The 22,600-nt window shown below is 39.9% G+C and overlaps 1 protein-coding gene across 2 annotated transcripts in view; it reads left to right on the plus strand.

Moving 5' to 3' along the window:
* The first annotated feature begins 6,693 nt into the window (after window positions 1-6,693).
* GCSAML (germinal center associated signaling and motility like) overlaps window positions 6,694-22,600 on the plus strand; it is a 37,001-nt gene continuing 21,094 nt past the window's right edge. The window contains exons 1-2 of one of the 2 annotated variants that reach the window (XM_055344019.1): window positions 6,694-6,864; window positions 14,877-14,936. In XM_055344019.1, the coding sequence (XP_055199994.1) occupies window positions 6,836-6,864; window positions 14,877-14,936 (89 nt within the window). In that variant the 5' untranslated portion in view covers window positions 6,694-6,835. The remainder of the gene's footprint in view (window positions 6,865-14,876; window positions 14,937-22,600) is intronic. The other variant, XM_055344112.1, reaches the window with a different exon arrangement.

Here is a 22,600-nt window from a genome sequence, read left to right on the forward strand (position 1 = left end):
TAACTGGAAGTCTTCTCTGCAAAATGTCTATTCAGGCATTCTGCCCATTTTTAACACCAGATTGTTTATTTTGGTATTGAGTTGTATAAGTTCATTTCATATTTGGGATATTAACCCATTAGTAATACTACAAAAAAGTGGTAGTAATGAAACCAATATTGGCATAGAAATAGACAATGGGATAGACTAGAGGGTCCAGAAATAAACCCACAACTATATGGTTGATTAATCTATGACAAAGGAGGCAAGAACATTCAGTGAGTAAAAGATAGCTTCTTCAGCAATTAGCGTTGGGAAAACTGAACAGCTACATGCAAAAGAGTGAAACAGGAGCACTTTCTTACACAGTACACAAAAATAAACACCAAATATACTGAAGACCTAAATGTGAGACCTGAAACCATCTCTAACATGGGCCACAGCAACATTTTTTAGATAGGTCTCCTAAGGCAGGGGAAACAGAAACAAAATCAAACTATTGGGACTACAACAGAATAAAAAACTTTTGCACAGTGACGGAAACCATTTAATAAAATGAAAAGGCAACCTGGTGAATGGGAAAAGATATTTGCAAATCATACATTTTTTTAGATTTTATTTATTTATTCATAGAGACAGAGAGAGAAAGAGAGATAGAGATAGAGAGAGAGAGAGAGAGAGAGAGGCAGAGACACAGACAGAGGGAGAGGCAGGCTCCATGCAGGGAGCCTGACGTGGGACTCCATCCCGGTTCTCCAGGATCATACCCCGGGCTGCAGGCAGCGCTAAACCGCCGCGCCGCCGGGGTTGCCCACAAATCATACATTTGATAAGGGATTGAACAGTTGCCTTCGGGACAGACACCATGAGGCCACTGATCCTCACAGTTTGTTAAACCAAATCACAACATCCATTAGTTAGGCAAATGTTTACAATCACGTCTTGATTCTAAAAGGGATGATGGAAAGGACCTCCTCAAATACTCTAACACTGTTAGCTTTAACTTTTGCATCCTTCAGAATTTCTGGTCATTTTTGGGCAGCACCGCTGGATGAAATACTACACATGGTTGTGATATATTCCAGTCAAGTGGCATCATCATAGGAACATTTTCTTCTACATTTGCAAATATTTTATTACTACCAAGGTACATTCTCCACAATTTCCTGATGAGGGCCAGTTAGGCTAAAATTAAAATTCTTAACATAAAGTAATAATAATAATAATAATAATAATAATAATAATAGTAATAATAATATCATAGTAATAATAAAAATAGCCAGAAATTGTTTTTTATAAGAAATTTATTTTTTTATTGGTGTTCAATTTGCCAACATACAGAATAACACACAGTGCTCATCCCGTCAAGTGCCCCCCTCAGTGCCTGTCACCCATTCACCCCCAAACCCCGCCCTCCTCCCCTTCCACCACCCCTAGTTCTTTTCCCAGTTAGGAGTCTTTATGTTCTGTCTCCCTTTCTGATATTTCCCACACATTTCTTTTCCCTTCCCTTATATTCCCTTTCAATATTGTTTATATTCCCCAAATGAATGAGAACATACACTGTTTGTCCTTCTCCGATTGACTTACTTCACTCAGCATAATACCCTCCAGTTCCATCCATTTGAAGCAAATGGTGGGTATTTGTCATTTCTAATGGCTGAGTAATATTCCATTGTATACATAGACCACATCTTCTTTATCCATCATCTTTCGATGGACACCGAGGCTCCTTCCACAGTTTGGCTATTGTGGACATTGCTGCTAGAAACATCGGGGTGCAGGTGTCCCGGCATTTCATTGCATCTGAATCTTTGGGGTAAATCCCTAACAGTGCAATTGCTGGGTCGTAGGGCAGGTCTATTTTTAACTCTTTGAGGAACCTGCACACAGTTTTCCAGAGTGGCTGCATCAGTTCACATTCCCACCAACAGTGTAAGAGGGTTCCCTTTTCTCCGCATCCTCTCCAACATTTGTTGTTTCCTGCCTTGTTAATTTTCCCCATTCTCACTGGTGTGAGGTGGGATCTCATTGTGGTTTTGATTTGTATTTCCCTGATGGCAAGTGATGCAGAGCATTTTCTCATGTGCTTGTTGGCCATGTCTATGTCTTCCTCTGTGAGATTTCTCTTCATGTCTTTTGCCGATTTCATTATTGGATTATTTGTTTCTTTGGTGTTGAGGTTAATAAGTTCTTTATAGATCTTGGAAACTAGCCCTTTACCTGATACGTCATTTGCAAATATCTTCTCCCATTCTGTAGTTGTCTTTGAGTTTTGTTGACTGTTTCTTTTGCTGTGCAAAAGCTTCTTATCTTGATGAAGTCCCAATAGTTCATTTTTGCTTTTCTTTCTTTTGCCTTCGTGGGTGTATCTTGCAAGAAGTTACTGTGGCCAAGTTCAAAAAGGGTGTTGCCTGTGTTCTCTAGGATTTTGATGGACTCTTGTCTCACATTTAGATCTTTCATCCATTTTGAGTTTATCTTTGTGTATGGTGAAAGGGAGTGGTCTAGTTTCATTCTTCTGCATGTGGATGTCCAATTTTCCCAGCACCATTTATTGAAGAGACTGTCTTTCTTCCAGTGAATAGTCTTTCCTCCTTTATCGAATATTAGTTGACCATAAAGTTCAGGGTCCATGTCTGGGTTCTCTATTCTGTTCCATTGATCTATGTGTCTGTTTTTTTAAATAAATTAATTTTTTATTGGTGTTCAATTTACCGACATACAGAATAACACCCAGTGCTCATCCCGTGAAGTGTCTCCCTCACTGCCCGTCACCCATTCACCCCCAACCCCTGCCCTCCTCCCCTTCCACCACCTTAGTTCGTTTCCCAGAATTAGGAGTCTTTATGTTCTGTCTCCCTTTCTGATATTTCCCACACATTTCTTCTCCCTTCCCTTATATTCCCTTTTACTATTGTTTATATTCCCCAAATGAATGAGAACATACACTGTCCTTCTCCGATTGATGTACTTCACTCAGCATAATACCCTCCAGTTCCATCCACTTGAAGCAAATGGTGGGTATTTGTCATTTCTAATGGCTGAGTAATATTCCATTGTATACATAGACCACATCTTCTTTATCCATTCATCTTTCGATGGACACCGAGGCTCCTTCCACAGTTTGGCTATTGTGGACATGGCTGCTAGAAACATCGGGGTGCAGGTGTCCCAGCGTTTCATTGCATCTGAATCTTTGGGGTTAATCCCCAGCAGTGCAATTGCTGGGTCATAGGGCAGGTCTATTTTTAACTCTTTGAGGAACATCCACACAGTTTTCCAGAGTATATGTTCTCATTCATTTGGGGAATATGAATAATAGTATATTATACTATAAAGGGAATATAAGAGAAGGGAGAAGAAATGTGTGGGAAATATCAGAAAGGGAGACAGAACATAAAGACTCCTAACTCTGGGAAAGGAAGTAGGGGTGGTAGAAGGAGAGGAGGGCGGGGGGTGGGGGTGAATGGGTGATGGGCACTGAGGGGGGCACTTGATGGGATGAGCACTGGGTGTTATTCTGTATGTTGGTAAATTGAACACCAATAAAAATTAATTCATTAAAAAAAAAGCAAAAAAAAATACAAAACAAAAAATCAAAAGAAAAAAAAAAACAAAAAAACACTGGGGAGTATCTTCTGATTCTGGGTACTGTAAGTCCCTTGACTTCCCCTGGAACTTGTCCGTCTAGCTGGTCTTTTGGGAGAGGGGCCTGTTGTGCTGATTTTCAGGTGTTAGCACTTGGGGGAGCTCTTCTGCCCCCTGCCTGGTGCAGGGTTCATTGGGGGTTGTTTACCCCGTGAGGCCCCAGGAGGAACAACCACAGCGTCGGGGCCAGCTCTAGAGCCCTGGAGTCAGCCCTCGCAGGATCTACAGAGCTCTCCGTCTGCAGGGCCTGGAGGCGCCGGGGCGGGGCCGCTGATCTGCTCAGCTCGGGGCAGGAGCGTCCTTGCTGTCCTGGGCCCTCCCGTCCTCTGCCTGTCCCGGGGGAGGCCGGATCCTGGGCTGTGTCCCGGCGCCCTGTGCTCCGGGGCCTGCGCTGTTGGATTCGCGCTCCCGCCCCGCAGCCCCCTCCGCGGAGCCGCCGCCCGAGCCCCTCCGAGCTGCTCCGGGTCCCGCCGTGCGCGCTGCAGCCCTTAGGGAGCTCGGCGCACTCTCCCGGGGCGCAGGTGTCTGTTAGTGTCCCCGGGAGCCCGAGGGCATCCCCGCCCTCCTGGATCCTGCTCTAACTCCCTGCGAGCCCCTTTCCGCCCGGGAAGGTTGGTGCAGCTCCTGCTTCTCCGGGACGGGGCTCTCCTGTCCTGGGGACACTCGCCCCGGCCTCAGCCCGGCTCCTCGCGGGGCCCCTCCCCCTCGGAGGCCTTTTGTGTCTTTATTTCTTTTTCCCCGTCTTCCTACCTTGATAGAAGCGTGAACTCTTCTCACTGTAGCATTCTAGCTGGTCTCTCTTTAAATCTCAGGCCGAATTCGTAGATTTTCAGGATAATCTGAAGGTTATCGAGGTAATTTGGTGGGGACAGGTGACCTGGGGACCCTACTCTTCCGCCACCTTGTCCCGCCTCAGTCCATTTATATTCAGAGTAATTATGCATAGATACATATTTAGTCCCATTTTATTACTTGTTTTGTCATCGTTTTAGCAGATTTTCTCTATTCCCTTGTAGTCTTTTTTGTTTTTATTCTTCCCATTCAAAGAGTCTGCTTAGTATTTCTTGGAGAGCTGGTTTAGTGGTCACAAACTCCTTTAGGTTTTGTTTTCCTGGGAAACTCTTAATGTTTCCTTCTATTCTGAATGACAGCCTTGTTGTATAGAGTATTCTTGACTACAGATTTTTTTCCATTCAAAATTCGTAACGTTAACAGCCCAAACTGAAATGATAGTTCTTTGAGTATCAAGGTTACTGGATAACATTTTGTATAAAACCTGAACTGCTGATAAGCAGAAGACTAAGTAGTAAGATCAAAAGAACAGCAACCAGTAGAGAATATTGACAGAAATCTTGGCGAGATATGAACGACCTACATCCGGTAGGCATTAAAAGGGCTACTGTCTCTTCTACATGGCACTGTGAGTCCAAAGTAAAGTGTGTATGTGCATGTTTATTGTGGTTAAAGAAGAATCACTGTCCCCATCCCTGCAGAGTACAGCTTGCTAAAACTCACTTCCTTGTATCTTATTCATTCTACAGAAGGAGATGAGTTCCATGATGTCCATTGGTTAGACACTGGTAGTGGAATCAAAGTCTTGTCTTTTTCTAGATAGATTCATGCCAGTGTGAACAGAAAGGAGAGTTTAAGAGGCTGAAGAAAGTGAAGATTTTTGAGTAACCGCATCTCTACCATTTAGGGTCTGAGGCCCAACAAGGACCTACTTAACTGAATACTTGTAGATTAATGACTATGCATAATTAATCAGAACAAGGGGAAGATTGTTTTTCTTTGCAGTCCTTCTCAAATGTTAGCAGGCAATGGGAGGATTCTGCTCCCAGAGTTTCTGATTCAGCAGGTGTGTGTGTTAGGACCTGAGAATTTGCATTTCTAATACGTTCAGGTGAAGGTGATGCTGCTGGTCTGGGACTATGCTTTGAGGTCCACTGGCCTCCTGTCTAGTTACTCAAAGGAATAGCAAGAGTGGTGTCACCTAGAAGCTTGTTAGAAAGGTAGGATGTTGAACGTAGCTTGACAGAATCAGAATTAACACTTTACAGAATCCTCTGACATTGGTAAGATGTGAAAGTTTGGGAAGCAGGGTTTGATACATAGGTTCTCAAAAATGAATTAAGTAGCATAAACCCAGCATGAGTGTGTCACTCCTGCTTCAAATACATTTTCCCATGCTATGATTGAAATATAAAATAGTAATAAAAAATGAGAACCCAGAGCTTTGCGATGGGTAGCACTGACAAACTTCCTCAGGCTTGGTATCTTCATTTGGTTAACAAACAAAACAAAACAAAATGAAACATTGGGGTAGATGGCATATAATTTCTGACTTCAGCAAATCAATTTCATGTTGGATGAAACTGAAGAAGTTTTCATCTGTTCTGCATGCTTCTGGGTGAAAGACAATATGAATAAACTATTTCATTCCCCCCAAAGCAACAGCTGAGAGTCAGCAGCCAGCTAATCGCCTGCCTTGAAATTATCACGGAGGCCAGCTTGTGCTCTGTGGCTCTGGTGGGTGGTGTAAGGGAGGAAGTGCAGCACCAGATGGTGGTGATGGGTCTCTCAGGCCCTGTCTCCTTCCCCCTTGCAGTGCTAGCCTTGGAACAACAGCAGGAAGAACAGTTACTTCTTTACCTAGCTTGTATAATATCAGTACACTTCTATTTTCATATCCTTTTCCATTTTTTCCTCATCTTATAATTTTTTTGAAGTATCAGACCTTTTAGGAGAGACATTTACATTTGATTTAATTTTTATAACCTGAAGAACAAACACATTTTATTTCTATGTTTTCTTTTCTTTCTTTTATTTTTAGCCTTCCCTAAAAGCCTTTTGCTTGTTTGGAAGAGGACAATATATTGGTATTCTGGAGATAGAAGATTTCTGAAGAATAGGAAATCCCCTATCTCTTCTGATTCTCCAATCCTGGAGTTTCCTTGAAAGCAAAGTGAACCAGGAGTGTTATATTTATTCTCTTATATTTCAGCCTTATTTTTTTTAACTCACATGCCTCCCCCCCTCCTTCAGAATGGTTCCTGCCTTCTCTATGATGCCCATCTCTTGGCAGCTCTCTGTTGGTAGGAGCACAAGCCAGTGGTTAGATGAAACGTCCTGCCTCATAATGTTCTCATCATTGCTGAAAGTGGAGTGAAACTCAGGAGCTGAAAAACAGAGTCACAGTGACAGAATGGGGAATTATCTCCTGAGAGAACTCAGGTGAGTCTGACTCTGGGCAGGGCCCTCTGTTGGAAGAGTAGGGAGGGGGAGACTGGGTATATGCATTTGGAACACTTACACTGTGATGTTTTCAGAGGTTTGAACTTGAAGACTGTGTTCTTTAAGTTCTTTAATAACTCACAGTCACCCCTCACCACCTCAGTTTACTCCTTCTTTGGCCATAATTTGGAACCATGGTAGGTTGCCAGATTTAGAAAATAAAAATACAGGATGTCAAGTCAGATTTGAATTTGAGATAAACCTTTCTTTTGAAGCATAAATATGACACAAATATTACACAATATTTGGAGCATTATTGTATGCCTCATACCTACACTAAACAAATTATTTGTTGTTTATCTGAAATTCAAATCTTGACATTCTGCATTTTATCCAGGAACCCTAGTCTGTAGTCACCTGAATCTATAACTTTCTATCCTCATCTGGGTATATGGTTTGTCTTCCCATTTATTAGCTTCATGGGGTCTGCATGTGAATGAACAGGACCTTGAAAATTATGTATGCAAAATAATGTACTCAAATGCTTTTAGGTAGGACCTTCTTTTGGTGATTTTATTAATTAATTAATTAATTAAATTTATTTATTGGAGTTCAATTTGCCAACATATAGTATAATACCCAGTGCTCATCCCATCAAGTGCCCCCCTCAGTGCCCATTACCCAGTAACCCCCACCCCCAGCCACCTCCCCTTTCACCCCCCCAGTTCGTTTCCCAGAGTTAGCAGTTTCTCATGTTTTGTCACCCTCTTTAATTTTTCCCACTCATTTTTCTCCTTTCCCCTATAATCTCTTTCACTATGATATTTAGCCTTCCTCATCTTATTCAAATGCTTTTGAAGTTGTAGAATAGATGTGGTTAACAGAATTATTCTTTGTTTTTAAATATTTTATTTATTTATTCATGAGAGACATATACGCAGAAAGAGAGAGAGAGAGAAGCAGAAACACAGGCAGAGGGAGAAGCAGGATCCATACAGGGAGCCTGATGCAGGACCCGATCCTGGGACTCCAGGATCATGCCCTGGGCCAAAGATAGGCACTATACTGCTAAGCCACCTAGGGATCCCCAACAGACATTATTCTTTTTATAGTTTGCTTAATCTTAAAGGATTGTCTTTATAGCACCCCACTTTCCAATCCACATACCTGAACCCCTTCCAGTCTTATATGTTATATAACAAGACTAGATTTTTAAAATTAAGATATAATTGCCATATAAATTGTGTAAGTTTAAAGTGCACAATGCATTGATTTGACACATTTATATATTGCAATATGATTACTATGGTAGTGTTAGCTAACACCTGTGTCACATCACATAAATTATCATTTCTTTTTTGTTATTGGAACAGTTCAGATTTAGTCCCTTAGCAAGTTTGAAATTTACAGTACAATATTGTTGATAATAATCACTGTTTTTTGAGTTAGATCTCCAGGGCATATCTGCCTACTAGTTGCAAGTTTGTGCTCTCAAACAACATCACCCTAATTCTTTCACCTCCATCCCTGACACCCACCATTCTACTCTCTGTTCTTAAGAGTTCAGCCTTTTGAAATTCTGCATAGAAGTGATATTTGTCTTTCTCTGACTTATTTCACTTAGCATCATGCCCTCAAATTGATGCCATGCCATTTTGTCACAAATGTCAGGGTTTCTTTTTTCCCATGGCTGGGTAGTATAATATGTATATATTCTATTATCTATCTATCTATCTATCTATCTATCTATCTATCTATCTATCATCATCATCATCATCCATCATCTATCTATCTATCTATCTATCTATCTATCTATCTATCATCTGCCACATTTTCTTTATCCATCCATCCCTTGACAGACATTTAGACTGTTTCCATATCTTGGCTATTGTGATCAATTTTGCAATAAACATGGTAGTGCAGATATCTCTTTGATACCCTGTTTTCATTACCTTTGACTGTGTATCCAGAAGTGGGATTGCTGGATTGTATGGTAGTTCCATTTTTTATTAAAGAATTAGTGGCTAGATCAATTTACATTTCTACCAACAGTATAAAAAGGTTCCCCTTTCTTTATATCCTTGCCAACATGATACCTCTTCTTTTCATTCCATTACACATGAGATGATATCTCATGGTGGTTTTGATGTGTGTTTCCCTATGATGAGTGATGGTGAGCACCTCTTAATGTAACTTTTGGCCACTTGATTGTGTAACAGAACTAGGTTTATCTACCCATGGCAAAAGTCTAATCACATTCTCCTGTGTTTCAGCAGTACATTCATTTCCCACTGCTTAACATGTGAAGTGTAGACCACTTATTTTGGAATTTAAGATCTTAGATATTCTGTTTTAATAACTCCATCCTTCTTGTTCTCTTCTCAATATGGGCATTGCCTTCACTGCCAGGCTTAGCAACGAGCCTCTAATCAACTGTTTTCTGTTTAGTAGAGAATCCTTCAAGGGTAATTGTTGCCATGAATATATCTTTGCAGTCTGTATGTCTCCCTAGAACTTAGTGCAAAGTAGGGATTTAAAGGCAGTAAAATTAATTTGGATTTAAAGGCAGTATAAATTAATATGCTTTGCTGCCCTTTCTACCCTAAATATATCACATGGACCTTATACCATCATCAATCTGACCACTGGTTAATCTTTTGATTTCAAGCTGTGTGCACTGGCTATCAAAACTCTTACTCCAAAGTACATTTTCAACCCTCCTTACTCATCAAAATATTCATTCTGCAATGCCCTGGCCAAATGCCGTATCTTCCTGATCTTTTCCAGGAGCTATTCTTTCACATTTTTGTGATTTCTAAATGGTTTATATGCATTTATGGCACTAACCACATTCTACCTACTTTCGTGATTACATGTACAAGTCTTTTAGATTATGGATCATTTGATTACAATGACAGTACCCTTAAAACTTTAACCCTGAAACTTGTGCTTATGCTTTATGGAAAGAAGTTTTTCTATAAATGATTTTTGGCTGTTATGGAGAAGCATGTGTAATTTTCATTTGAGGAAAGCAGAGGACAACATGTTCTGCTTCAGAATACTGAGACTTACCATTTTTAATTGATAAATTTTCTGGCACACATCTGTTACCATGTTCTGATGGAGATGGTGGTCTTTGGAAACAGCCATGGACTTTTCTTATTTATTACCATTAAAGCAGTGAGAGGGTGTTGTTTCAATTCAACCATGTTGTAATGAAGCCATTTAGACTCAGACAGATGGAAAAGTTTTGGTTTTCCATATTTGCAGTTGCAGAGACCACTTTTTATTCTACTCTTCAGGCACTGCTCTCTGCTTAGGGTCCTGGGCCTAACTTCTGGGCCTAACTTCTGGTCTCAATTTCGTTGAGTTCTGCTCGAATCTTTATTAACTCTCTTCTGCTGGGTGTAGGATCTATTTGCTGTTTTTCCTGTAGATCCTTTAGGTGTAAGGTTAGCTTTTGTATCTGTGTTCTTTCCAGTTTTTGGATGGCTGCTTGTATTGCGATGTATTTCCCTCTCAGGACTGCTTTTGCTGTATCCCAAAGATATTGAATGGTTGTATCTTCATTTTTATTAGTTTCCACGAATCTTTTTAATTCTTCCTTAATTTCCTGGTTGACCATTCATCTTTTAGCAGGATGGTCCTTAACCTCCATGTGTATGAAATATTTCCAAAATCTTTTTAATTCTTCCTTAATTTCTTGGTCAACCCTTTCATCTTTTAGCAGGATGGTCCTTAACCTCCACGTGTTTGAAATCTTTCCAAATGTCTTGTTGTGATTTAGTTCTAATTTCAAGGCATTATAGTCTGAGAATATGCAGGGGACGATCCCAATCTTTTTGTATCAGTTCAAACCCGATTTGTGACCCAGTATATGGTCTATTCTAGAGAAAGTTCCATGTGCACTTGAAAAGAATGTGTATTCAGTTGAGTTTGGATGTAAAGTTCTATAGATATCTGTGAAATCCATCTGGTCCAGTGTATCATTTAAAGCTCTCGTTTCTTTGGAGATGTGCTTAGAAGACCTATCGAGTGTAGAAAGTGCTAGATTGAAGTCACCAAGTATAAGTGTATTATTATCTAAGTATGTCTTAACTTTGGTTATAAATTGATTGATATATTTGGCAACTCCCACATTCGGGGCATATATCTTGATGATTTTTAAGTCCTCTTCTTGGATGGATCCTTTAAGTATGATATAGTGTCCTTCTTCATCTCTCACTACAGTCTTCGGGGTAAATTTTAGTTTATCTGATATAGGGATGGCTACCCCTGCTTTCTTTTGAGGACCATTTGAATGGTACATGGTTCTCCAACCTTTTATTTTCAGGCTGTACGTGTCCTTCTGTCTAAAATGAGTGTCTTATAGATAGCAAATAGATGGGTCCTGCTTTTTTATCCAGTCTGACACCCTGCACCTTTTGATGGGGTCATTTAGCCCATTCCCGTTCAGAGTTACTATTGAAAGATATGAGTTTAGTGTCATCATGATACCTGCTCAGTCCCTGTTTTTGTGGATTGTTCCATGATTCCTCTTAAAGAAGAATTTTAAGAGTCCCACTTAAAATTTCTTGCAGAGCTGGTTTGGAGGTCACATATTCTTTCAGTTCCTGCCTGTCTTGGAAGCTCTTTATCTCCCCCTCTATTCTGAATGAGAGCCTTGCTGGATAAAGTATTCTTGGCTGCATGTTTTCCTCATTTAGGACCCTGAATATATCCTTCCAGCCCTTTCTGGCCTGCCCAGTCTCTGTGGAGAGGTCTGCTGTTAACCTAATACTTCTCCCCATATAAGTTAGGGATTTCTTGTCTCTTGCTGCTTTAAGGATCTTCTCTTTGTCTTTGGAATTTGCAAGCTTCACTATTAAATTTCGAGGTGTTGAACGGTTTTTATTGTTTTTAGGGGGATCTATTCCGTGGATCTGAATGCCTGTTTCCCTTCCCAGATTTGGAAAGTTTTCAGCTATGATTTGTTCAAATGCATATTCTGGACCTCTGTCCTTTTCAGCACCCTTGGGTACCCCAATTAAACGTAGATTTTTTTCCCTCAGGCTGTCACTTATTTCCGTTAATCTGTCCTCATGGTCTTTTAATTGTTTGTCTCTTTTTTCCTCAGTTTCCCTCTTTGCCATCAACTTGTCTTCTATGTCACTCACTCGTTCTTCCACCTGGTTAACCCTCGTTGTTAGGACCTCTAGTTTGGATTGCATCTCATTCAATTGATTTTTAATTTCTGTCTGATTAGATAAATTCTGCAGTCATGAAGTCTCTTGAGTCCTTTATGTTTTTTTTCTAGAGCCACCAGTAGCTTTATAATAGTGCTTCTGAATTGGCTTTCTGACATTGAATTGTAATCCAAATTTTGCAGTTCTGTGGGAGAGAGGACTGTTTCTGATTCCTTCTTTTGAGGTGAGGTGTTCCTTCTAGTCATTTTTGCTCAGTGCAGAGTGGCCAAAAACAAGTTGTATTGGGAGAAGGAGAAAAAGAGAGAAGAGAAAGAAGAAAAGAAAAAGAAAAAAGAGAGGAAGAAAAAGGGGGGGAAGCAAAGAGAAATCAAAAACAAAAAAGAAGGTTGAGTGTCCTCTGATTCTGTATACTTAAATCCCTCGACTTCCCCTGGAACTTTCCAGTGCTGCTTGGTCAGTATTTTGTTTTTCCCCTGTCGGTCTAGCGGTCTTCTAGGGGAGGGGCCTGCTGTGTTGATTTTCAGGTGTTAGCACTTGGGGGAGCTGCTTAACCCCCTTGCCTGGTGCAGGGCTCAGTACAAGCTGTTTAACCTGTTTATCCTGTGAGGCCACTGTGAAGCTCAGTGGGGTTGTTTATCCTGTGAGGCCCCAGGCCGAACAACATCAGGAGCTGGGTCCGCTCTCCAGGCCTAGAGTCAGCTCCTGCAGTAACTACGGAGCTCTCAGTCCACAAGGGTCTGGATGCTTGGGGGCGGGTGCCGCTGATCTGCTCAGCTTGAGGCCACCTGGAGGCTGGAGCGTCCTTGCTGTGCTGTGTCCTCCTGGCTTCTGCCTGTCCTACGCAGAGCCGCTGCCTGAGCCACCTCTGAGCTGTTCCCAGGTCCAGCCGGGTGCGCCCTGCAGCCCTTTAGGGAGCTTGTCCGCTGGGTGTGGCACACTCTCCCTGGGGCGCTGGTGCTCTGTTAGTGTCCCAGGGAGCCAGAGGGCATCCCCGCCCCTCCTGGGGTCCTGCTCCAACTCCCTGGGAGTGCTTTCCATCTGGGAATATTGGTGAAGCTCCTGCTTCTCCGGGCCGGTGCTTTCCTGTCCTGGGGGCACTCGCTGGGCCTTAGCCCAGCTCCTCGCAGGGCCCGTCCCCCTTGGATGCCTTTTGTTTCTTTATTTCTTTCCCCACCCCCCATTTCCTACCTTGATAGAGTGCAAACTCTTCTCACTCTAGTGTTCCAGCTGTTCTCTCTTTAAATCTCAAGACGAATTTGTAGGTTTTCCAGATGATTTGAAGGTTATTTAGGTAATTTGGTGGGGACAGGTGACTTGGGGACGCTATTCTTCTGCCATCTTGCCCACCTCCCTATCTACCCTATCTATGGAGTTTTGAAGTCATAAATTAATGCCAAATATTTGGAAAGTTAAAAAAAAGTTGGAAATTCCAGGAAGTATGCAAAAATCACACATTATCTCAACACTTTGACCAAGATACATTTTTAATGTTCATTTAATATCTATTGTTTTAATGACAGAGTGTTAGATGATTCATTAATTCAGCTAACAAACCTTTGTACATCACCTATGGCCTGATGTTATCTGAATTCTGCTTGAGTAAAAAATTACTTATCTATGGCAAAATTTAGTGAACATTTATGTTATGTAATAATGACATGGAATTCTAATTACATTCCTTTTAATGTGAAGGATTTTGTATTCCTGTTTTTAACTTTAAAATACAAATCTCTCTTAGAAGGGTAAGTCAGTGAATCATTAATAACCTCAAGGAGAATTATTTTAGTATATTCTTTTTTCATTGATCAGTTTAGAAAATAGAAACTTTGAGAAAACTGGACTTTAGGAAAACAGAAGAGAACACATGGGACATTGAGATTAACTTTTGCCTGATTTATAATCAATGCTATGAAGTAACGATCACATCTAAATTTAATCATTTGTGCATATTATCCAGAAATCTCTACATAAGAACTCACTTCCAAAAACGGTTCTTCTTCCTCAAATCTGATTTACTTTGTATTTAAAAGATTCTATTTTTTGCTTACTGGCCAAATATGTCAATATCTAACCATGTTCTTGAACTTTTAATCATTGATAGTGAGGAAATGTCTTCTCTGAATGACAGTAAGCAAGAGTGAGGCTTATACGGCTTGCCGAGTGAGGCTTTGTCTTCAGTCCTACATAGAAGCAGGAAAATAGACAAGTGTTAGAGGTGTGATAGTAGCAGACAAAGACCATTCCAAAAAAATACTGTTTGGATGACCAGTGTAGTGACAAATTTGATTAACTTAATCATTCGCTTTGGTCTGTATCTTACTATTGTGCAACCATTGATTTCTCTAGCCTTAATTCCATCACTCAGTGCTTGCTTGACTCTTATAAGGAAGATGATAATTATTGGGAAAATACCAGGAGTAATATGCACAACAAAGTTCTCTGAATGTAGATGTGGATTAGAGTGTTGTATATGTGTATGGATGGCCAAACAGCAGAGTTTGGAGAATCTTGCTCTGGATTAGAGGGCCAGGATTAATGGTGCAAGTATTTCATGGGAATGAATGAACCAAGAGCTCCTGGTGTCCCTTTGGCTCACTGGAGGAGCCACACCTTCCTGTTAGGGTCTTTCTCTATTCTTGGCCTCTCCCACCTCTTCTGGAGATGTCAGACCATAGACATTCTTCTGTATTTGTGAATTCCTGCCAGTTATAAAGGACAGGGTAGTTTGGCAAAAAAGAAAAAGCAGGCTTTATCTTAATGGTAAGAGAAAGGGGTGAAAACATTTGAAGGGAGATAAGAGTCTCTTTTCTATGTGTTTCCATCTAGTTGCCTGAGAAACAATCAAAAGGAGCTCAAGAATGTAAACCAAGATGTGGAAAGAAAATGGTAAGCACCTAGTGTATTGCATCATTTTTCTCTAAGATTCACCTCTGTCTTACAAGGGACTGAGAATCTCTGTCTCATAAGAGCCAACATCTTATTTTAGGCCTCATAGAGCTAAACTCATAGAATTATTTGGTGATTGCCTCTAAGATTGGCAGAAGGGTTATCTGGAGGCTCAAAACAAAAGAAATGGAGTATTAGTGCACATGTTTCATTCCTTCCTGACTATATAAAGCACAAAGTACAAACATATAGCTGAAATAAAATATGCTTATTTTGGGTTGGCTATTTACAATGGCCACACCACCAACTTATTCCTCATACTTAGAATAATCTTTGGAAAATATAAGTTCCATCATGCCTTTCCCATGAGATCCTTTAATTGCTCTCCATTACATCCAGAATAAAAACGAAACTCTTCACTGAAGACTGAAATCCTATAAGGATTGACTCCTGCATATCTCTCTGATTTAATTCCCCACCCTCTGCCCTCACCCATTATCTTCCTGTCATTTCATGTTCTTGAAGCCTTGAAGCTCAGCCTAAACCCAGAGCCCTAGTGCACACTAATCTTTTACCACTCATGGTTTTTATTTTCTGTGCTTGTGCTTGATAGCATCTTTTTCTGGAAATTCTAGTTCTGACACTCTCTTCCAGAAAACATCCCTGAGTATACAATGTGGGAACCTCCACATTGCTTCCACACACAGTGGATTTCCTGCACCATCCACTATACCTTTCTATCACCGAGTAACTTTATATTAGTTTAACTTTTTAAAAAAATTTTATCACTAACATTTATTGATGGGATGGAAAAAAATTAGCTCTTTATAGTCCATCTTCCTTTATAGACCATGTGGTCTTTGAGGCTTTGACCACTGCTTGACTTGCCTATCTGTTGCCCAAATTTTGCAAGATACTCAGTGGAAAAAAGAAAAAAAAGAGTGGAAAAACAAAAGAGTGGAAAAACAACAGCTATCTGGACACTGATATCTTGCCCCAGCTTAGATAAACCCTGCCTTGTTTGCTGATCATGGGATTTCCATATCTTTGCACTAAACCTCTTTCCTAATCATTGCATCTCAAGATCTGGGTTTTTATCTGAGATGCCCCCTTCTTTAAGTGTGAAAGGTTGAGGGATGAAAAGGAAGGCCCATATTTATTGCTGATATGAAATGAAGTTTGCAGGAATCAGCCATTTCCTAAGTACTTCTCTTAAATTTTCTCTGCATAGTGGGGTGGCTTGTAACTAATCTCCTTTACATTATGTAGCTGAAGAAATGATGCTATTGAAACAAGGTCCTTTTTTCAGGCAAACTGAAAAACTTCCACAAACTGGTTCTGTGCAACAAAAAGTTGTTTAAACTTGGCTTTTGCTTTATTTTGTATAAAATGATATCTGTGTTAGGTGATGTTCTCCAATTCTTCCCCTTTAAAGGAACTTAAGTGTTGATGTTGTCAAATACATCCAAGTCTTTATTACAAATAGACAGTAATTAAATGAGAAATTAAATGTCTCCAAAGTGTCCCCATCCAAACAATTTTTAAAAAGTTTTAATTCCAGTATAGTTAACATACAGTGTTATATTAGTTTCAGAAAACAACTTAGTGATTCAACACTTACAATGCCCACTTCTCATCATGATAAGTGTCCTCCTTAATCCCCATCACTTATTTCCCCCATCCCCCCACACACTTTCCCTGGTGACCATCAGTTTGTTCTCTATAGATAAGAGTATGTTTATTGGTTTGCCTCTCTCTTCCCCCCGCCATTTGCATGTTTTGCTTATTTTTTTAAAAAAATATTTTATTTATTTTTTGAGAAAGAAAGTGAGCAGAGGGGAGAGGGACAGATGGGGAAGGAGAGAGAGAATCTGAAGCAGGCTCCACGTCCAGAGCAGATCCCAACCCAGGGCTCAATCTCATGATCCTGAGATCATAACCTTAGCTAAAATCAAGAGTTGGATGTTTAACTGACTGGACCACCCAGGCACTGCTGTTTTCTTTCCTAAATTCCATATATGAGTGAAATCACATGGTGGTTTTCTCTGACTGACTTACTTCACTTAGCATAATGCCCTCTAGTTCCATCCACATAATGGCAAATGGCAAGATTTCATTCTGTTTTATGGCTGAGTAATATTCCATTATATATCACTTCTTTATCCATTCATCAGTAGATGGACATTTGGGTTATTTTCATAATTTGGCTATTGTTGATAAAGCTGCTATAAACCAGGATGCATTCATCCATTTGAATTAGTGTTTTTGTATCCTTTGGGCAAATAACTAGTAGTGCAATTGCTGGACCATAGGGTAGCTCTATTTTTAACTTTTTGAGGAACCTCCATACTGTTTTCCATAGAAGCTGCAAATTTTATGAATGGGACTCACAGAAATTTAACTAATTTGATGAGGAAGTTCTCAACTGTTTCGGCTACCTGAGTCAATTGAAATCAAATATATAAGACATATGGGCTAGAACTAAATTCAATCTCATTTTGGCTAATTTGACAGGATGATGTTCTTTGAGTAAAGTTACATTATCTACATCATCCTGAGTCAATTTTGGTTATTTCATTTTCATTAGAATATTATCATTTAACTCATAATTTTAAACATATTTACAAAAGGTATGGTGTGAGCTCTTTTAAGTCATTTCGCTTTTTAAAATTTATGTTTATAGAGGTATAGCACAATAAAATTCACCCTCTTTAGGTAAGTTGATAAATTTAGAAAAGCATGTAGTCATGTGACTACCATCTCAATCAAGATATGGAAGACTTTTATCAACCTTCTTCTCACCGAAAACCCCTGGAGACCCCAATCTGACTTCTACTTTGTGTTTTTTCCAGGATGTCACAGTGTCATTGCCTTTATCTTTATTAGATTCTTATTTTTGCTGTCCTTGATTTTTTCCATTTTTCTGTTTTAATTGCTTTGAATTCAAAACTTAATTTTTGTTTTTTCAATTTTTCTTGTTTAAAAATGAGGGCATGTACGACCCAGCAGTTGCACTGCTGGGGATTTACCCCAATGATACAGATGCAGTAATATGCTGGGACACCTGCTTCCCAATGTTCATAGCAGCAATGTCCACAATAGCCAAACTGTGGAAGGAGACTTGGTGTCCATTGAAAGATGAATGGATAAAGAAGATGAGGTCTATGTATAAATGGAATATTAGTCAGCCATTAGAAACGACAAATACCCACCATTTGCTTCGACGTGGATGCACCTGGAGGGTATTATGCAGAGTGAAATAAGTCAATCAGAAAAGGACAAACATTTTATGGTCTCATTCATTTGGGGAATTTAAAAATTAGTGAAAGGGAATAAAGGCAAAGGAGAGAAAATGAGTGAAAATATCAGTGAGGGTGACAAACCATGAGAGACACCTAACTCTGGGAAATGAACTAGGGGTGGTGGAAGGGGAGGTGGTCAGGGGATTGGGGCGACTGGGTGATGGGCATGGAGGGGGGCACTTGGTGGGATGAGCACTGGGTGTTATGCTATATGTTGGCAAATTGAACTCCAATAAAAAAAATTTAAAAAATGAGAGCATGTACAAATATAACTTTTCCTCTAATATTTTTTCTTTTTTGCTTAAATTCAGTTAAAGTAACATATCCTATATTACTAGTTTCAGAGGTAGAATTTAGTGATTCATCAGTTGCATATAACACCCAATGCTCATCACATCACATGCCTTCCTTAATACCCATCACCCAGTTACCCAATTCCCACCTACCTCTTCTCCAGCAACCCTCAGTTTGTTCCCTAGGGTTAAGTGTCTCATGGTTTGCCCTCTCTTTTTTTTTTATTTATTTATGATAGGCACACAGTGAGAGAGAGAGAGGCAGAGACACAGGGAGAGGGAGAAGCAGGCTCCATACACGGGGAGCCCGACGTGGGACTCGATCCGGGGTCTCCAGGATCGTGCCCTGGGCCAAAGGCAGGCGCCAAACCGCTGCGCCACCCAGGGATCCCTGCCCTCTCTCTCTTTTTTTTTTTTTTTGCCTTATTTTATTTTTTCTTCTTATCTCCTATATACATCTGTTTTGTTCCTTAAATTCTGCATGAGTGAAATCATATGGTATTTGTCTTTCTCCCACTGATATATTTTGTTTAATACGCTCTAGTTCCATTCATGTTGTTGCAAATGGCAAAATTTCATTCCTTTTGATGAATGATTAGTATTCCATTGTGTCTGTATCCCAGATGTTGTTGTATTATTACCCAATATTTTTTTACTTTACTTTTTTGTGTTTTTGTGGTCCTGACTTGTTTTCAATGCCAAACATTGTTGCATGTTTTTATTTTTTATTTATTTATTTATTTTTGTTTTGTCACCAATTTTATTATTTAAGTTTTTTTAATTTCTTAAAATTTTATTTTATTTAATTTATTTTTTAATAATAAATTTATTTATATTGGTGTTCAATTTGCCAACATACAGAATAACACCCAGTGCTCATCCTGTCAAGTGCCCTCCTCAGTGCCCATCACCCGTTCATCCCCAACCCCCCTTCTCCCCTTACACCACCCTTAGTTCATTTCCCAGAGTTAGGAGTCTTCATGTTCTGTCTCCCTTTCTGATACTTCCTACCCATTTCTTCTCCCTTCCCTTCTATTCCCTTTCACTATTATTCATATTCCCCAAATAAGTGAGAACATATAATGTTTGTCCTTCTCCGATTGACTTACTTCACTCAGCATAATACCCTCCAGTTCCATCCACGTTGAAGCAAATGGTGGGTATTTGTCATTTCTAATGGCTGAGTAATATTCCATTGTATACATAAACCACATCTTCTTTATCCATTCATCTTTCGATGGGCACCGAGGCTCCTTCCACAGTTTGGCTATTGTGGACATTGCTGCTAGAAACATCGGGTGCAGGTGTCCCGGCGTTTCATTGCATCTGAATATTTGGGGTAAATCCCCAGCAGTATAATTGCTGTGTTGTAGGGCAGGTCTATTTTTAACTCTTTGAGGAACCTCCACACAGTTTTTCAGAGTGGCTGCACCAGTTCACATTCCCACCAACAGTGCAGGAGGGTTCCCTTTTCTCCACATCCTCTCCAACATTTGTTGTTTCCTGCCTTGTTAATTTTCCCCATTCTCACTGGTGTGAGGTGGTATCTCATTGTGGTTTTGATTTGTATTTCCCTGATGGCAAGTGATGTGGAGCATTTTCTCATGTGCATGTTGGCCATGTCTATGTCTTCCTCTGTGAAATTCTCAACAAGATACTAGCCAATAGGATACAGCAGTACATTATGAAAATTGTTCACCATGGCCAAGTAGGATGTATTCCCGAGACACAAGTGTGGTTCAACACTCGTAAAACAATCAATGCGATTCATCAAATCAGCAAGAGAAAAACCAAGAACCATATGATCCTCTCATTAGATGCAGAGAAATCATTTGACAAACTACACCATCCATTCCTGATCAAAACTCTTCAGACTGTAGAGACAGAGGGAATATTCCTCAACATCTTAAAAGCCATCTACAAAGAGCCCACAGCAAATATCATTCTCAATGGGGGAACACTGGGAGCCAGTCCCCTAAGATCAGGATCAAGACAGGGATATCCACTCTCACCACTGCTATTCAACATAGTACTAGAAGTCCTAGCCTCAGCAATCAGACAACAAAAAGAAATAAAAGGCATTCAAATTGGCAAAGAAGAAGTCAAACTCTCCCTCTTCGCCAATGACATGATACTGTACCTAGAAAACCCAAAAGACTCCACCCCAAGATTGCTACAACTCATACAGCTATTTGGCAGTGTGGCAAGATACAAAATCAATGCCCAGAAGTCAGTGGCATTTCTAGACACTAACAATGAGACTGAAGAAAGAGAAATTAAGGAGTCAATCCCATTTACAATTGCACCCAAAAGCATAAGATACCTAGGAATAAACCTAACCAAAGAGGTAAAGGATCTATACACTAAAAACTGTAAAACACTTCTGAAAGAAATTCAGGAAAACACAAAGAGATGGAAAAATATTCCATGCTCATGGATTGGCAGAATTAATATTGTGAAAATGTCAATGTTACTCAGGGCAATTTACACGTTTAATGAAATCCCTATGAAAATACTATGGACTTTCTTCAGAGAGTTAGAACAAATTATTTTCAGATTTGTGTGGAATCAGAAAAGACCCCAAATAGCCAGGGGAATTTTAAAAAAGAAAACCATACCTGGGGGCATCACAATGCCAGATTTCAGGTTGTACTACAAAGCTGTGGTCATCAAGACAGTGTGGTCTTGGCACAAAAGCAGACACATAGATCAATGGAACAGAATAGAGAATCCAGAAGTGGACCCTGAACTTTATGGTCAACTAATATTCGATAAAGGAGGAAAGACTATCCACTGGAGAAAGACAGTCTCTTCAATAAATGGTGCTGGGAAAATTGAGCGTTCACATGCAGAAGAATGAAACTAGACCACTCTCTTGCACCATACACAAAGATAAACTCAGAATGGATGAAAGATCTAAATGTGAGACAAGATTCCATCAAAATCCTACCAAACTTCTTGTGTGATTGAGTTCTAGTTTCAAGGTATTATGGTCTGAGAATATGCAGGGGACGATCCCAATCTTTGGGTATCGATTAAGACATGATTTATGACCCAGTATGTGGTCTATTCTGGAGAAATTTACATGTGCACTTGAGAAGAATGTGTATTCAGTTGAGTTTGGATGTAAGGTTCTGTAGATATCTGTGAAATCCATCTGGTCCAGTGTATCATTTAAAGCTCTCGTTTCTTTGGAGATGTTGTGTTTAGAAGACCTATCGAGTGTAGAAAGCGCTAGATTGAAGTCACCAAGTATAAGTGTATTATTATCTAAGTATGTCTTAACTTTGGTTATTAATTGATTGATATATTTGGAAGCTCCCATATTTGGGTCATATATATTGAGGATTGTTAAGTCCTTTTGTTGGATACATCCTTTAAGTATGATATAGTGTCCCTCTGCATCTATCACTACAGTCTTCAGGGTAAATTTTAGTTTTCTGATATAAGGAGGTTACCCCTGCTTTCTTTTGAGGACCATTTGAATGGTAAATGGTTCTCCAACCTTTTATTTTCAGGGTATAGGTGTCTTCTGTCTAAAATGAGTCTGTTGTAGACAGCAAATAGATGGGTCCTGCTTTCTTATCCAGCCTGACACCCTGCGCCTTTTTATGGGGTAATCAAGCCCATTCACGTTCAGAGTTTCTATTGAAAGATATGAGTTTAGTGTCATCATGATATCTATTCAGTCCTTATTTTTGTGGATTCTTCCACTGAACTTCTTCTTAAAGGGGAATTTTGAGAGTCCCCCTTAAAATTTCTTGCAGAGCTGGTTTGGAGGTCACATATTCTTTCAGTTCCTGCCTGTCTTGGAAGCTCTTTATCTCCCCTTACATTTTGAATGAGAGCCTTGCTGGATAAAGTATTCTTGATTGCGTGTTCTTCTCATTTAGGACCCTGAATATATCCTGCCAGCCCTTTCTGGCCTGCCAGGTCTCTGTGGAGAGGTCTTCTGTTACCCTAATACTCCTCCCCCTAAAAGTCAGGGATTTCTTGTCTCTTGCTGCTTTAAGGATATTCTCTTTATCTTTGGTATTTGCAAGCTTAACTTTTGAGGTGAGGTTTTCCC

Source organism: Nyctereutes procyonoides, unplaced genomic scaffold (assembly GCF_905146905.1).
Source record: "Nyctereutes procyonoides isolate TBG_1078 unplaced genomic scaffold, NYPRO_anot_genome, whole genome shotgun sequence".
Lineage (NCBI taxonomy): Eukaryota > Metazoa > Chordata > Mammalia > Carnivora > Canidae > Nyctereutes > Nyctereutes procyonoides.